This window comes from Octopus sinensis, unplaced genomic scaffold, assembly GCF_006345805.1.
Source record: "Octopus sinensis unplaced genomic scaffold, ASM634580v1 Contig11546, whole genome shotgun sequence".
Lineage (NCBI taxonomy): Eukaryota > Metazoa > Mollusca > Cephalopoda > Octopoda > Octopodidae > Octopus > Octopus sinensis.
In genome coordinates, this window is record NW_021832382.1 from 196,088 (window position 1) to 213,785 (window position 17,698).

Consider the following 17,698-nt stretch of genomic DNA (forward strand, 5'->3'; position numbering starts at 1 on the left):
TCACATGATGAGGTCCTCCACAACCTTCAAGCCTCGTGAGGCCATTAATTAGCTTAGCTATCTTTTTCGATGACATAAATTCTTTTTTGTTAAATTTTCGTTAAAAAAATAAAATAAAAGCTCTAATTGTTATCGACCATGAATAGACTGTGCAATTATCAGATTTTGAAAACCACTAAAAAGGAAAAAGCAAAAATTATTAGAGATTTACATAATTGATTCTTTTTAACTGCCGAAACTGACAAATTCGATTATGCTACTGTTTAGATTTCTTAAAAGATAGAGGCAAATAAAATTTAAATTAGTCATGTAAATTTCAATTTGCCTATATTTAAATCTCCTTGATTTAACAGGCTTTAATTTTTTTCCTTATAATACTACAAAGATGAAGCTGATTATCATTTTCTTTACCGAAACAGACAAGTTCGATTATGCTAAAGTTTCAATTCCTTTAAACATAGAGGCAATTAAGTATAATGGCTTTGATTGGATAATACACTTTACATAAATTTCACTAAATAAATTTACGTAGAAAATTTAATATAAATTACTGATTCGCGTTTACAAAATCATAAGAATGTCCTATAAAGAGAGATCTGAGAATGTTAACAAACAAGAGAATATGAACCATATAACAAAAAAAGAGAAACGAGGAAGATGTGCTTAAATGGTGAGGGAACTTAGACAACAGCTGAACAAGGTCAGGACTGCTGTAGACTCAACTACGGGTAATAGAATTATGCATTCTAGGTTAATTGTTTGGGATGAATGTACGATGGCTCATAAAGGCGCATTCAAGCAGTTGACCGAACATATAGAGATATCAAGAATTGTAGCGACCATTTGTTTGGGGGAGCATTAGTTGTATTGGCAGGTGATTTTAGACAGACGCTGCCAATTATTCAAAGAGGGACGCCTGCGGATGAATTGAATGCCTGCCTCAAATCGTCATATTTGTGGACACACGTGAAAAAGGTAAGCTTAGATGTAAATGTACATGCACATTTACAAGGCGTTAATAGCATATTCCCACAAATCCTTCTAGATATTGGAAATGGGGCAATCACTTCAGAAATGCACGACCAGAAAATTAGGCTACCGGAAGAATTATGTATTTTCGTAGAAACAGCAGAAGAATTATTGAATGCCGTCTATTCCGAACTATCTGAACACTACGTGAATTTCGACTGGCTGCGTGAACGAGCTATATTAGCTCCACTTAATGATGAGGTACTTAATATAAATTTAGATTATTAATGAAAATCCCTGGCAGAGAAAGAATATATAAATCGGTCGACGTTATTATGGACCATGAAAGGGCCTGCGATAGATTTAAGAGACTACAATTTCCGCTGAAGATAAGTTTTGCTATGACAATAAACAAGGCCCAGGGACAGTCTTTAAAGGTAGTAGGCTTATTTTTAGAGAACGAGTGCTTTTCACATGGCCAGCTGTATGTGGGGTGCTCAAGGGTAGGTAGAAGAGAAATTTATTTATATTTGCCAAGGATGGACGGACTGCAAACATCGTTTAAACAGGCCTTAGAATAGGTTATATCAAAGCAGGTCGCATTTATATATCTACATAATTTATAGTTATTTAAGGAAACTGCGAGCGTAGCGAGCAGGGCCTCCGCAGGAGCTAGCTCGCAGTGAGCGAAGCGAACTGCTGAGCTAGTTTAATAATATGTACTAAAGTTGAAGGAATGATATTTTCAATCGTTTAAGGAGCAGACTTTTTCGATACCGAATACAGAGATCAAAATATAGACGAAATTTGTTTACAAGAGGATCAAGAGCCTGAAAGTAGCGACGGAGATACAAAAATCACATTTCCACTTGATAGACAATATTTTTCTCAAATTGGCCATAAAATTTTCATGTACCAAAAATGGCCTGCACTCATCTTGCAGGATAGTTGGTGCAGTCCATTAAAGACCCAATTGTTTGTAAGACTAATTTACTCCCCGTCTCATACCTCTATTTAAGAATTTAAATCCAACTATTTGAAAAATTGTAATATTTTACGCAATAAATGCGACTATATATTCTGCATTAATGCCGTTTATTAAAATGGGTATTGAATACGGTGCTAACATTGATATGTGTATTTACATTTTCCAAAAACTGATGAAAAAACTTGACTTGTTGAAACCAAATGGTGAATTTAGCCCCGTTGTGAAAAATCACCTTAAAAGAATCAACAGGTTTAATTCGAATACATTTATGTAGTCGCGGTTTTGTGACACTTTTAGACAAATTTGGCAAGGTGCGTGGCTCAGCTGGCACATTTCGAGAAATAGACAATATGGCTGATCTCATCAATACAGCGACGGAGATTGCGTATAAAATTGAGGTCGTTAATTTACTTGTGCAGACTCGTGGACTATCGGTACAAGAATGTAACGGCAGCAGATTTGTCTTGGAGCACGTGCGTTATGTCTATTCCATACGACATTACTAAACTGAGCGAATACACTTATGTTAATAATTTTTGATCAGAAATAGGAGGAAGGTTTTGGGTTGTATTTTAACTTCAAAATTAACGGATATACGTATAGCTCGATTTTGTTACCACATGACATAACCAGTCGTGTCTAATATGTAATTTCGCAGAGGAAATGGATTTCGACGAAATAAAAAAACTGCTCGTTAAAAGAGCTAATGTTGGTAAGAATTGTCCAGAAGATGAACTGATAAATAATATTTCAAAATTTAAAGTCAGTTCTAAAAAAATGGAATTTATTGACTTTGTGAAATATTGTCACAAAAACGAATCAACAACTATAGTTTCAAAATTTAAAGGCGTGTCAAAACAAAATTAATTTCGTTCAACAGATTAGTTTTTGTTATTTTTTAAATAAAATTTCCAATTCTCTTAAACGAACGACAGGCAGAATTCATTGATAAATACAATAGTCTAAACCAGGGGTTCTCAATCTTTTTAGCTCAAGGGCCAAATCGATAATTAAGATTAGCTTCGCGGGCCGCACAAAAATATTTTATATATTTTTATATTTTCCATTTTACTAAATATTGATTCGCATAAATACACCCCTCGACATTAAAATCCGAATACTTAATTTTTAGCAAATTTCTAATCATTTTTAATAAAATAATTTATTTGCGCTTCTTTATTTGTATTATTTTAACTATTTATATATTTAAATATATATTCGAACATATAATTTTCAAAATTAAAGCAGAAACGTGTTTTCTAGTGACAAAGAATTCCGAACGGTATTTTGTTCAACTCGCAGAATACAATTTTTATTAGACAAAAATGAATAATTTCAAAAAAGGACAAATTATATCTTTATATAATAAAAATTTCTCCTATAAAATGATTTCGGACATCGTAAATATACCGAAGACAACTGTTTGGGACTTTGTTAAAAAATATCTAAAAACCGGGATTACGTCCAGAAAGGCTGGATCTGGAAGGCCACCCAAGTTCAGTCAAGATGAAATTAGGATTCTTTTATCATTATCAACTAATAATTTTCGAACCGCAGCTACCTTGTCTTCAGAAATGGAAAAAATTACACAAAAAAAGTCTCAGCACGCACAATAACAAGAATTCTAAACTCAAAAGGTTTGTATGGACGAGTTGTAAAGAAACGACCATTTCTAAGTTCAAAAAATATTGCTCTCAGATATGGAATATCTAAAAAATTTATTGCAATTTCCGACAGCGGATGGAGGAAAGTTATTTTCTCCGACGAATGTAGTTTTGAACTTTTTTCCCATTCAAGACGAATGTATCAATACAGAAAAAAAGGAAATAAATTGAGATATGCGAAGATAATACCTAGTTTTAAGTTTGGTGGAGGGAAAGTTCTTGTTTGGGGCTGTTTTTCGTATTTCGGAATGGGGAAATTAGTTTTTATTGATGGAAAAATGAACTCTGGGGAATATATTAATATTCTGGCAAATAATCTTGAAGATTCAGCGAATAAAATGGGATTGAGCGACTATATATTCCAACAAGATAATGCGCCTTGCCACACATCTAAGGCAACTAAAGAATATATGTCGTCTCAAAATATTAATTTGCTCGACTGGCCACCTCAGTCACCTGACATGAACCCAATCGAACACATTTGGGCTCACATTAAAAACGTTCTTTCAAATGATACGTCAGAAAGCAGAACAAGTACAAGATGCGCGGGAATTGCCAGTCGATCCGCTGCGCATTTTAACCCTTTTCACTTTCTCTATTAGTATAAATAATATTAATTAAAAAAAAGTAAAAAATTGATCTAAAGCAAAAAATATCGGAAATTTGGGGAAATATCCCAACGGAATTCATCAGAAAACTTGTTAGCTCAATGAAAAATCGTAATTTAGAAGTTTATAACAGAAAAGGAAGGCATTCAAGCTACTAATTAAATTTTGTTCGGTTTTTTTGTCATGAAATTATCGTTTTTTGCTTTATTCTTTAAAATTATATGTTTCAATAAATATTTAAATATTAAAATAGTTATAATAATACAAATAAAGAAGCTCAAATAAATTATTTTATTGAAAATGATTAAAAATTTGCTTAAAATTAAGTGTTCGAATTTTAATGTCGAGGAATGTATGTAGATTCATATATACATTGTGTGTTATATTTTTGAATTTGTCTTGAGGAATTAATTCGTAAAAATTAATAATGGACGCATTTTTGAACAATGCCGCCAGTTCGATATCATGTTGTAAATTAATGAGTTCTAGTTGAAACTTTGCAGGCGCATCCTTAATTTCCACGCTGAATGGAGTTGCAAATATTTTCATTAAAGGAAGGAATTCTTTAAAATTCTAAAAATTAAATTTATATAAATGTACCCCAAAACGTGCTTCAAATTGATTAATGAAATCACCAATTATGGATATGTTTAACCTTAAGAATGAATAATTAAATTTAAACATTATTAAAAAATTAAAAAAGTTAGTTACTCTAGAGCAGTGGTTCCCAACCTGGGGTCCGCGGAACCCTGGGGTTCCGCAGAGCCAGTTTTGGGGTTCCGCGAAATTTATTATATTTATTTAATAATAGTTTTTAATTATTAAAATATATTAAACATCCACGCTCATATCTTGTTTCTCTTTTGAGTTAGTTGGTTAATTTTATAAGATTAATGAGAAACAATAATTGCATAAGAGATTCCAAAAAATATTCAAAAAAAGGTTTTTTTATAATTATAATTTTAGAAAAGAAAATATGATGAAAGCTACGTCTCATATGTGTTTTCTCAGAATGGATCTGATTTACCACATACGGCAGAATGCGTAATATGCCATCATATAATGCCTAACACATCTCTTGTTCTTGCCAAACTATCAAGACATTTATTGATGAAGCATCCTCATTTAAAGGATAAAGATATTTCTTTTTTTTAAAACAAATTAAATGCATCTACAAGGTGCAAGTTGGAAATGTCCAATTTTGCGAAAGACGACAATTTAAAATCGACCAGAACATTTTATGAAGTATATAATTATTTTAATCAAACAGGTGAGTTATCTTGTAGCACGTTTGTGGAGAGGCACATACAATTGCCGAAAATCTTATAAAGCCATGTTCAAAAAAATCATATGGCGAACAAATGTCTAAGAAACTGGATCTTGTTCCTTTGTCAAATAATACTATTTCAAGGCGAATTCAGGAACTTTCGAAAAATATTGAAACACAGTTACTAATTCGTTTGAATAATTCGAATGGTTTCGCTATTCAAATTGATGAATCTACTGATGTTGAAGGATTGGCAGTTTTATTGGTTTTCGTTCGATACCCTTTTGACGATATTGTTGAAGAAGACATGTTAATGAGCGAATCGTTGGAGAGTAATTGTACTGGGGAAAATATTTTCAACACTATTAAAAATTATTTTTTTGCAAAAAACATAAATTGGAATAAATGTGTGGATGTTTGTAGCGATGGAGCTAAATGTATGATCGGAAAAATTTCTGGATTTGTACCAAGGTTTTCAATATATACATCCACCAAAACAAAATATAGAAATAAACTTAATGCTTCCGCTGATATGAGGATACAGTTGTCAACAATAACTCCTAACGTTACACAACTATGCTATGATAAAAAATTACCTCAATGTTCACATTAAAATTGTTTTTGGTTATTACTATTATGTTTTAAGTGAAATTATAATAATTGAATTGGAGGGGTTCCGCAAAAAATAACTTAGCCCAAAAGGGTTCCGCGAGCACCTTAAGGTTGGGAACCACTGCTCTAGAGGGGCCGCAAAAAAATCCTGGGGGCCGCATTTGAGAACCGCTGGTCTAAACTAATTCCCCTCAACGTCTGCAATGAGGATATGGAATATCATCAGATCAATTATTCTGAATGCTACTTTTCGCAACACAAGTAGTCGAATTTTTTAAATTTTATTCTTTAAGGATTGAAAATTCACTGTTTTGATAATTTTTGATTTTCCAACCTTCTGGTACGTGGCTTTGACGAAAAAAATGATAAGTACCCAAAAAGCTCTTTTTCCAAAATTTAAATAACCTCTAAAAAGAGATTCGATGATGCTTCCTCGGTAAAAAGCAAATAGGGACCTTGGAATTTTGTCTACGGAGCGTTAGAGTAAGTTCAAAAAGAAAATCGCCTAAGCTGACTAGTAACGTTTAAGTCAGATCGGCCTTAACATCCATACCACACTCATTTATAATTTTTAGTTCGAATCTTACCTAAAAAATAAAAATAATTTTAGAAACCTTTACTCCAATTGCCGTGGAGTCCTCCGGGATCTTCGACCCCAAGACACTCCGCTTCCTTCGCTCGCTCGGTCGACGGATTTCAAGGACTAGTCACGATCCAAGAGAGTTTTCTTGGCTCCTGGAACGTCTGTCGATTGCTGTGATCCGAGGGAACGGCTTTGCCATTCGCGAGGCTGGCCGGGTGTCTCGTGAGGCCTTTAATTAACTTAGCTATCTTTAATTTCTTTCTTGTTTAAAAAAAAATTAACGTTTTAAAAAAAAAATTTAGAAACATATCATTTATTTGCGAGGAGATTAATTTGAATGGAAGATAATGTAACTCAATAATGTTTTGAGACATTTCTAATAATGTTTCCATGACATTTGAAAATGGAAGAAAGTGAATATCAAGATTTACTCCAAAAAAACTTTTCTATTCTTTTAGGAATAATAACCAAAAATAATTCTGCGAGTTTTGTAATGTTATCATGAATAAATGGACAGACGAATGCTCTACAAAACATGGAAAAGCAAGTCAGCGTGAGCGACATATTTGCACATCACGACCAATATGGCAAAAATCTGCTGGATTATATTTCCATATTCGGAAAACACTCGCTGATCAAAGTGGTCGCAGATCTGGGAGTTGATCCAAACACAGCCTCATTCTCAAGTCCTTTTATTCACTGACCGCAAGACTATACTGCCCTTCACTATGCGGCCGTTTGGGGAGACACGCAGACGGTCAGGAACCTCGTTGACATGGGAGGGGACATTTTTCGCAAAACCTTAAAACACGAGAGACCCCGAGACCTCGCTTCCCGCTACGGTCATGAGGACTGCGTTGCCTATCTCGATTGGCAAGGTTAACACGTTGTCGCACGACAGAGTCCAAACACGACTTGGAAAGCATAATCGCCCGAATGGCAGGCTATCTAACCCAACCAGACAAAGTCAAATTACTGGCCAAAGACGAGAAGGCATGTGACTATTAATACTTGCTAGCTCACATGTCAGAATGCCTGTGCGGAGAAGAAGGCGTGGATACAAAACACCCCCAACGCCACGACCTTCGATTACAGAATGCACACACAACAACTCTCACACATTTTTGGTAACTTTTTTGACCGCTTCACTGGGACTGTCAGTGGAACAGGCTAATTAACACAAATTATATTACGTAACAACAGGCACTCTTAGCAAATTAATTTTCCCGTCATGACGGAAGTTTCTGAACTGAGCAATGTCCTTACGACTGATAATCCCGACAATCTACAGTACAGGCAAAGGAGGGACTCTGTGGTGGTCGTCCGTCACCAGCACATGTCTGAGTCCCAAATTGCGCACAAGTCGGAATATTTTGGAGAAGGACGTGTTCTGCAGTGAGATGGGGAGACATACCACGTCGACCGTGTAGGGAGTCGGGTTGACATAGGGCCGGAGGTCGATGGTGCAGTTAAAGTCGCTGTCCACGAGACCACAACTCTGAAATGAATGGTTGGGTGACCTCAAAGTCCCGCAGCTTAAAGTAGTTGTCGTCTATTTCGGCCAGTCCCAGACTATTGCTGCAGTCATATCCTCGCTCGACAAATGCCTCCAATGTGCAAAGAATGTACCTTATGTTTGAGAAGACTGAGTAACTGGTGTCTCAGGATTATCCCCTGGAAGGCGTGTCTCTCAATACTGTCCATCTAACTCTGAGGAGTACACACAGTACCAAGACAGAGGAGTCGTGAGTCTTGACTACTGGGAAGCCATGGTGGCAACTCTGCTTGAGGAGGTCGCAAACTTGCCAGACTGGGGTGACGGCACGAATGGTCTTGACTGGGTGAGCCATCACCTTCGAGGCATCAATGTGGGCTGTCAAGGCAGGCGGCTCCCAGTCCAAGAGTGGAATCTCCATGACGTGAATATGCATGTCGAAAATGCCCTGGGAATGACGTGGATATTACCTCATTGAAGTAATCCCCCACACACTTGGACATGATTAGGGCGATGATGACAGGCAATGCAAGTGAGGCCGTGGCAGTGGCCTCGATGATGATGACCGCCAGTGTGATCACAATCCGCAGATTCCCTCCCAACTGAGCGGCTGCCCCCACCAGTGCGAACAACTGGACGTCCAAGTTCTGCAACATCAAACAACAGGGAAACAGAGGAGGGGTCGACGGCGTTGAATATCTGTGCGAATAGGCGTCCCCAGGTCCCCCCAATGACCATGGAAGGGAGGAACAGTCCACTGGGCACGTTGATGCCATATGTCCAGCAGGATGCCAGGAAGTAGGGAATGCACACTTTGATGAGAATCCGATCGAGTAGTAGTCTGATATAAAGGAAAGGCACACCATCGGGGTTGTGAAACAGCTTTTTGACGAGGTTGGCAGGAGTAGTGAAAATATAGTCCGCGGCCACACTGTTTTCCCCACCTGAACACGTGGCCAGGGAGTCGAATTTGGTGTCCGGATTGCCAATGTAGCACTCATCAAAGGTGGCAACACACAGGAAGGACAGGATAGAGAGGACTCCCACCACAAGCAGGACTTCCAGGACTTTGAGTGCCGAGTATCGGAAATGTCTGGAATTATAGTAGAAATCACTTGAATCGGAAAACAGTAAGCCAGTAGTTGATTTGGACAAACAATGCCCCGAGTAGTCCGCCTGTGGTGAGGTGACAGACATACCTATGATGCCCACAATGGCGAACATGAATATCTCCAGAATGCCGTACTCCACCACCTGCCAGTCACCCTATACTCTACATCGAATGTCCCAAAGTCGATCAGTCCCACTGACGAGAACCCGTAGCGGGGGTCGACTATGTTCCGCAGAATATTCAGAGTAAACGTCGACATTACTGCCGCGAAAAAGGTCCGCCAAATCAGAGACAGGTTCCAAAAACTGGAGCCTTCCTCCAGACTGAACATGAGTCCCCCAATGGGAGCTCCGAAGGCAGCGGAGGCCCCTGCGGCTGCTCCAATGGACACAAAGTCCCGCTGTTCGGTCGTCAGTCTGAACTCGTTGAAAATCTGAGAATCAGGACGAGCCTCACCTTCAAGTCAAGGTTGAGGGAGGAACTCCTGCCTTGGGAAAGACCGGAAATGATGGCCCCCGAGTGGATCATGGGCCCTTCCTACAGTGAGGGGACACGCCTACCTTCCCGATTGGGAGACCAGCACAGACGGAGAAAATGACTCCCACAAACTTGGCGATGAAAGTCTTGATTCGGACGACCTGGGGGATCTTGATTCCGTTGAGGAAACACTTGATTTGGGGGATGCCACTCCCGGTGGAGGCCGGCTGGGGTAGAACACTCACACCAACCGCCCAGACGGCCAGGAGTGCGGGGATGGACACGAGGAAGAGGGAGAAGAATATCCACGTGAAGTAGGGGATGGCAAACGTGCCCGTTCGGAAGGCCTCGTTCATTTCTGAGAATGTGAGGAGGGGAGGACGATTAATGAGGAGACTGAACTTGTAGTTGGACATGAGGCTGATGAAATAGTCGATGACGAAGGCCACCACGCCCGTGCACATCCCGATCAGCAGACTTATCCCCCATCGCATTATGTTCATCTTCCAGTAGCGCTGGGAGTCATTCGTACAACACACCTGAGCACTCATTGCTGACATTTCCCGCCGGTACACCAAGTTCTCGCACTCCTCGTAGTCAAGGCACTAAGTGGTTGTGTGTGCTTGTACTTCGAATCTCGCGGATATGGGGGTTTTGTGGAGTTCGGAGACCTGTTCGTACTCCATTGAGTGCTGGTTGTTGTCGCACAGGATGTCTCCCCCATGGTCAATTATGTGCTGGAAATATGGGTAATCAAATTGCGGTTTTTAATAATAGACCACATACTGCCATTTTGTTGATCCAAACTAATTTTATTCCAAATTTGAAATATTGTCATTACTCAAACACTATATATCAGCTTTATAAATAACAATTATTTTGAAAATCTATCTATACATAAATATATGTCGTACTATCTGAAACAGACCCAGTTGAGGAGACCAGTACTCACTTTCGATATTCAGGTTGGATACACCTCTAGAGCACCTTGTTTATTTTTGTCCGAGTTATTTATTAATAAGCAGTAAATCAATAAATATTTTTATTAATTAACGTGGTCCATGTGGATATCTCTTTTGCGTCATTCAACCCTCTCCAGACACGTGCGACTATTAAATGGGCAACGTGACTACCTCGGAATAAGACATTTCTGTACTCCCAACGAGCCGACTGACCCTCTGGAACAAATAAAGGAAGAAAATAGCAAACTGAAGGAATCACTGGAGGAACTGAAGGTTGGTCACCCCCTCCAATGGCAGGACAAGTACATCCGCTCTCTCGCAGAACAGGAAAACATGCGAAAACGACTTGTCAAACAAATCGAAGAGTCCAAAATATTTGCCATACAAAAATTTTCTCATGACCTCCTGGAAGTGACCGACGTCCTCCAAAAGGCCCTCCTTTCTGTCCCACAGTCCTCCCTGCCCGACAACCTTCACTTGAAGAACCTTTTTGAGGGACTAGAAATGTCCAGTGAACAATTCAAGCACATTCTTTCCCGCCATGGAGTGGTTTCCATGGATACTGCTGTTGGGGATAAGTTCGATCCCTCCCTCCACTTTGCCCAGTACCAGGTGCCTATTACTGAGGACCAGGAGGACGGGACTGTGGCTGAGGTGGCCAAGGTTGGCTATTTGCTCCACTCTCGCACTCTACGACCTGCCGTTGTTGGAGTGTTCAAAAATATTTGATATCTAACTTTTTTGGCTTTATTTTTTTTAAATATTCTTTTATTAATAAATATGTTCGATGTGGGTACACTTCTTTGTGCCCTTTTATTTTCCTTGATATTCCTCATTTTTTTGTTTTGCAAGATCAGTAATGTGCTGGCGACTGTTAGTGAGCCGGTCCGTCAGCCTCATCAGTTGGTTGATGAAATTGGCAAGGATAGACTGACTTACTCTTAGGGGACCACCCATTAAATAACCCCTCCAAAAAAATTGGGACAAAAAAGCAAAGGAGGATCGAACAAAAAAGGCAACTAAAAGCGCAGCGAAGGGCCCAAATCGAAGCTCGGGAGAAGAAACTGGAATGCAATGCCCGACCACCTGACCCATCTTCTGAGAGTGACTCGAATGAAAGCGTGGGAGGGGAGATTGTGGAGAACCAAGAGGAAGAACTATTTAATTGCTTCAAACACGTCATTTCGGTGGAGGAGGAGGGATTTGAGCTCGAGAAAGTAGTCCTCATCTATTGAGTGTAGTATAATTCTGCGAATGAACGAGTCTTGGAGTTGTTGGAAGGAAAGTCGGTGGCTGACTTGTCGGTGATTGCTGGGGAGTTGGGACTTGACCTCAGAAGAGTTAACATTGCAGTGGAGTCCTTGTTGGGTGAAGGTCTTGTTTCCGGGGTGGTGAATGAGGCAGGAATGTTTGTCCGGGTTTCTTCAGAGATGCTGGAACGGATCGCTGCCTTCATCAAAGACAAGGGAATTGTGAAAATAACTGACTTGATAGACGATTTTGAAATATTTTGAAATATTTTTTAGTTGTCACAGTTATTTTTAATGAACATTCGTCATCAGACTTTTAACCAGCAAGACCATCTTTCGTAGCTCGTGTAGCTACTAATCTATCCAGGGCACTATAGTAGGGACTCGGTTGAGTTTTATTTCATTAGGGACTAATTATTTTGTACTCCGAACAAATTTTATTCGGACAGATTTTTATAATGCAGTCGTTTAGAAAATAGATAATGTTTCTACACAAAGTGACATGCCTACACTAGGTGCAAAAAAAAACCGTTTTTTAAATACGGCATATTTTGCAAAGATAACCGTGATTTTTCTTTGTCGATATCGAAAGGGATCATTAAATTAACCCTAAATCAATTTTGTTATATTTTTTTTGTATTGTGTTATATGTCTAAATTAAAAATTTTAATTACACGAGCGCAATAAAAAACCGTTTTATTTTTGATTATTTAAAGTTAGTATTCAATATGGTCCCCTTTTGCCTTAAAAAGCTTTTGTGCTCTATTCGGCATGCTTTCGATTAATTTTTTTTATAAAACTAATCGGTATTTCGTTCCAAATATTTTCGATTTTTTCTTTCAATTCCGAAACATTCTTTGGATGAAAGGTGTTTAATTCCCTCTTCATATGAGCCCATATATGTTCGATCGGATTTAAATCCGGTGATTGAGGTGCCCATGGTAAAAGGTTTACTTTCTTTTTTTGAAAAAATCGCATAGTCATCTTGGAAGTATGACATGGTGCCATGTCTTGTTGGAAAATAAATTCACTAAGCTCCATTTTTTTGCAGATTCCCATAAATGGTTACATAGTGTGTTGATATAAAGTGCGGAATTCATATTCCCGTGTATAAAAGCAAGCGAGCCCATTCCGTAATAGGAAAAACAGCCCCAGACCATAACTTTCCCCCCACCAATTTTTACAGTAGGCGAAAGGTTGCTTTTTTGAAGGCCTGTATTGTTTTTCCGATAACAATATTGCCGTTCTTTAATACTAAAAACTTCGAAACTGCATTCGTCGTCCTTATTAAGAATTTTTGGTCTCCCCGAACCTTTCATTCTTTCAGTCGTACCATATTTAATGAATTTTCGGATGAAGTCAGCGATAGTTGATCGCAGGATATTAAGCTCGTCAGATATTTTTTTAGTGGTCCAATTTAACGCATTCAAGCTTAGAATCTTTCCTTTTTTTATTACATCAAGCATTCGTAATTTTATCGAGGATTAAAATTCTAAAAAAAGTAAAAAATGTCACACTCACCAGAATAAACGGTTTTTTATTGCGCTCGTGTAATTAAAATTTTCAATTTAGACATATAACACAATGCAAAAAAAATATAACAAAATTGATTTAGGGTTAATTTAATGATCCCTTTCGATATCGACAAAGAAAAATCACGGTTATCTCTGCAAAATATGCCGTATTTAAAAAAACGGTTTTTTTTTGCACCTAGTGTATTTACAAAATTATGTTTTTCTATCTGTAATTAATTGGCATTCCAGAACTTAAACGATTAAAACAACATTTTGACTATTAGTTAAATTAGCAGGAAGATAGATTTATTTACTGTTAATTTTGGATGGTTTAATAACAGAATCGATAAGTCTCGACTGCATTGCTTCCGAGGGGGTCATAAACGTGTCTCTCTCCAACCAATTTGCTTAAAAATCAGTCCGACAAAAAAACCAATGACTTGTGGTGTCTGGTCACAATGGGAAGCATAAATGTTCGAAATCTGATCCTTGGCCTTCTGAATCTGGTCAGCCTGGATAAGAATGTCAGTTGCTTGGCCCTCGTGGATAAGTCCGAGTGTACAGTACTTGGAAGGATCCACTGGGCTGGTGGACCATAATTCTGGAGGAGGGCAGTGCATGTCGCATTCCTCGAGTCCCGGCAGCAAGCAGTAGGGAGCCCATCGAACACGCCTGCCCGACACACCACGTTGCAATTGGGGGAGAAATGAACTGCATTGTGTCGTAGATGGCCAACCCGGCAGATATCGACCCCCCTGAACTGGACTACAGACAGTACCTGGACTGTTTATGTAAATGTGGACTGGTTTAGAGGAATTTTCGGAGTGGAGGTACAACAGCTGGGCCACTATGCTGAATGAGAGTTCGTCGTTCACCTTTTAGTTATTTATGCTACAAACTGGTCCCATCAGACACACAATTCGGTCTTTTAGCAGTTTGGTGCCAATGTCGTACACTCTCTCCCCAACCCCGACATTTTCGATTATATAAGGCATCATAGACACTTTTCTCGAAAACGAATTGAAAACCATCCTTGACACTACATGTCCCAACATCTGAGAATTGATTTATTTAAAAATTAATTCATTGAGCAACTTTTAATATTCAATAATACAACAAATTCTCACTTTTCGTGACTCAATAATCATCATTTGAGAATTATTAGCCGAGGTAGACAACCGGGATTTGACCCAACGACTGCTCCTGAATTTATTTCAGACCGATTCAAGACAACACGATGATCTTGCGTGAGACTGCCATCCTCAGTTGGAGTCAGTCTTACGGGAATTCGTCTCAGACGACCAGTAATGACCGGAGAAAACCGATTGCACAACTTGCAACACTGTTACCTAAAATACTCAACAATGCTAGCAAGTTCAAGAAGCTTAACTCTTCGGAAACTATCAACACATCGTAGAACTGAGAATTTATCCCGTAAACAAGTCAGGATTTGATGAAGGACTCACGGTATAGTTTATTCCACTTATTTTGGCGGACCCAATTCAAGAAGTCTACAGTGAAGTAATTCTCGTTTTAGTACTCTACTACCAAACTGATCTGATTGTTGTTTGAATCCTCGACCTTCCCCCATATTTAGTGAATTAGTTAGACAAACTATATTTTTCTTTCATGAAATTTGTAATAATTAAGAAATTTATATATGATATTTTTTTAGTCTCTGACGTCTATTACAAAACCAAATTCTGACGACGTCCTCCTCAATGGACAGCAACTCGGCAATGTCGGTTAACGATCTGGGGGAAGGTCTTTGATCCTCGCGAAACCAATTTTCAAGAAATGTTTTTTCAGCACAGTCAAACGAAGTTCGCTTTTTTCGTTTTTTGATTTCCTCGAATGAGTATATTAAAGCGGTTTTCTGGTCTGACGATCTTAAGGACAGCAACCACTTTCTAAAAATGTTTATCAGTTTGTTTTGAGTTGAGAATGACAGTTGGTTTGACTCGAAACGGCACACAGTGGTCTGTGATATGGAGATCCCTTTTTCCTCCATCAATTGACTGATATCCGACTGAGTGTAGCCAAGTTTGATTCGTTCTTGTTTAAAGTATTTTATGAATGGTTCGAAATTTGCACTTTTGAACATACACTCGGTTGATTTTAAGTTTTTTGTTGGTTTGTTTATAGTTTGGAATGGATTTTGATTATTGTGATCACACGGATTGTAAAAGTTTGGCCCTTTCCGTCTCTCAGGACTCGTCATTTGGTAATTTGCGTGGTTCATTGCTGTAGACGGAATAATAAATTTATAATTTATTATTTTAACGAAAGGCAATAAATTAGTTGAATGAATTAGAATAGAACTGTACTATATTCCAGACAGTACAATTGATTGATTATACTTTATTGGCTATAATCCTTCACAAATAAAGCGGAAAATGTTCCAATTCATTTATTTATATCGATTCTAGTTATTTTACACCAAACTGTCAAAGGTTTGCTTTTGCTCAATTAAAAAATTCATTTTAAAAAAACGAAACTTCAGAAATATTGTCAGCAGAGAAACTCGACTTGTTTATACTTATGTTTCAGTTCATATTAAAAAAATATATGGGGAAGAAAATTCCGAATGGTGAATAATGCGATTTATTAGAATGTACAAAATTAGGGGCTAGCAACATGAAAATAGCACAATGATGACGCATGCTTAGCAAGTAATAGCCAGTACTTCCTTATTTGTATAATGACACGGGAAACAACCAAAAACAAGATTACTTGTTGATTAGGATGAGGTCAAAAGAGAACCTGGCAATAAGTCTTGTTATTAATGAATTGACTTGATTGCGACGCCGTAACAGAATAATAAAGAAATAGGTTGTTGCATTCGTCGTCATTTCAATTGAGTGCCACTCAAATGGTAAACAGTGTGCTTGACTTTGTAATTAAACGCAACAAAATGCTAAAAAAGAAGAGCAGACCAGTTTCGACAATTCTCCAGTCTAGAAAACTGAGTGACATGTAACTTATTAACCTTAATTATTACTTCCCAGAAATGGCATAATCAACAAAATTTTTAGTCCAAAAAATCCCATTTCAAAGTCTGAAAGGAAGACAAACCAAATATTCGTCGAAACATCGAAATCGTTTGAATTTGTCAAACCAGATACTTTTGTATTAAACCCCTAACATTTTAGGAAAATGGAAACAAAATATTTGATTCTGACTGCATCTCGAATTGTAATGAAAACGACAACAGTAACCCCGGATGTTACGTCATGAGAATATTCGGAGGATCAAATCTAGGGTCCTAAACTTTCTAAATCCAAAGGCACGATTTTTCCTTCGAACGGGAAGAATCTAAAATATTCTACAAATCAGCATGCGAGTGGTTTTTTCCTGACATATCAAAGTAAAAAGTCTTACAATTTAATTCTAAGACATGCTGCCATAAAGAAACTTTTAAAGCAAAACGTTGGAGACTTTTTGATACGGAAATCAACGACAGTTCACGGGGCCTACTCTCTTTCTGTCCACGTCGACCAAATGCAGGTAAGTCATTACCTAATTCTCGCTATGCCTTCTGGAGAGTTCGCATTTAAAGTCCATTTTCCTGGTTTATAAAAGGGGCATTACAAGTCGTGGAACTCCCTCTCTGCTCTCGTGGAACGCATTTCGATAATCTGCTACTAATTTGTAAATAGTGTCTTTTTTGGTGATTTAACTAATTGGTAATTTAACTACTATTGAACTAATCATTGACACAAAGAAATAAACCAGAACAAGATATAAAAAATGATTAACTATTATTGTAGTCGGTCTAGAAATATTATTGTGTGATAAACCATAGTTGTCGGGATCAATCTTTTCGGGCAACTCATTGATAGTCACTTCAAACCGCTTCTGCACATCGTTGAGTACTCCATTATCAGTGCTGTTAGCCACAAAAGTCACAGCAATCCCCTTTGTCCCAAATCGACCAGCTCTGGCCACTCTGTGGAGGAAACTGTCAGCATCATCAGGCATGTCGTAGTTAAAGACAACATTGACTCTCTCAATGTCTATTCCTCTGCCAAATAAATCCGTGGCCACAAGTATTCTCTTCTCAAAGTCTTTAAAGAGTTGGTATCTCTTGAGTCTCTCTTCCTGTTGCATTCCTCGGTGGATACAAATCACTTCAAAATTCCCAGCAAACAGTAGCTCGGTGAGAGCAACACATCGATTAACAGAACTGACGAAAATG

General features: G+C 38.2%; 4 protein-coding genes across 4 annotated transcripts; 2 read left to right on the forward strand and 2 right to left on the reverse strand.

Annotated features, from left to right (window-relative positions):
• Positions 1-6,632: 6,632 nt before the first annotated feature.
• Positions 6,633-10,570, reverse strand: LOC115228993 (H(+)/Cl(-) exchange transporter 7-like). Its single transcript, XM_036499066.1, is given in 8 exon segments — positions 6,633-6,695; positions 8,422-8,637; positions 8,639-8,818; positions 8,874-9,356; positions 9,389-9,718; positions 9,754-9,834; positions 9,837-10,511; positions 10,561-10,570. Coding segments are annotated over 7 exon segments (1,851 nt in total). The 5' UTR covers positions 10,335-10,511; positions 10,561-10,570.
• Positions 10,571-10,835: 265 nt separating this feature from the next.
• LOC115228994 (grpE protein homolog 1, mitochondrial-like) lies at positions 10,836-11,473 on the forward strand. The gene has a single exon (XM_036499067.1). The coding sequence runs from the start codon at positions 10,836-10,838 to the stop codon at positions 11,463-11,465; it is 630 nt and encodes a 209-aa protein (XP_036354960.1). The 3' UTR covers positions 11,466-11,473.
• Positions 11,474-11,516: 43 nt separating this feature from the next.
• On the forward strand, positions 11,517-12,250 carry LOC118761288 (DDRGK domain-containing protein 1-like). Its single transcript, XM_036499068.1, has 3 exons — positions 11,517-11,529; positions 11,682-11,953; positions 11,984-12,250. The coding sequence occupies exons 1-3, from the start codon at positions 11,517-11,519 to the stop codon at positions 12,248-12,250; spliced, it is 552 nt and encodes a 183-aa protein (XP_036354961.1).
• A 2,904-nt stretch (positions 12,251-15,154) lies between these two features.
• LOC115228995 (POU domain, class 3, transcription factor 3-like) lies at positions 15,155-15,721 on the reverse strand. Its single transcript, XM_036499069.1, has one exon. It carries the CDS (start codon positions 15,719-15,721, stop codon positions 15,155-15,157), a length of 567 nt encoding a protein of 188 aa, XP_036354962.1.
• Positions 15,722-17,698: the final 1,977 nt, after the last annotated feature.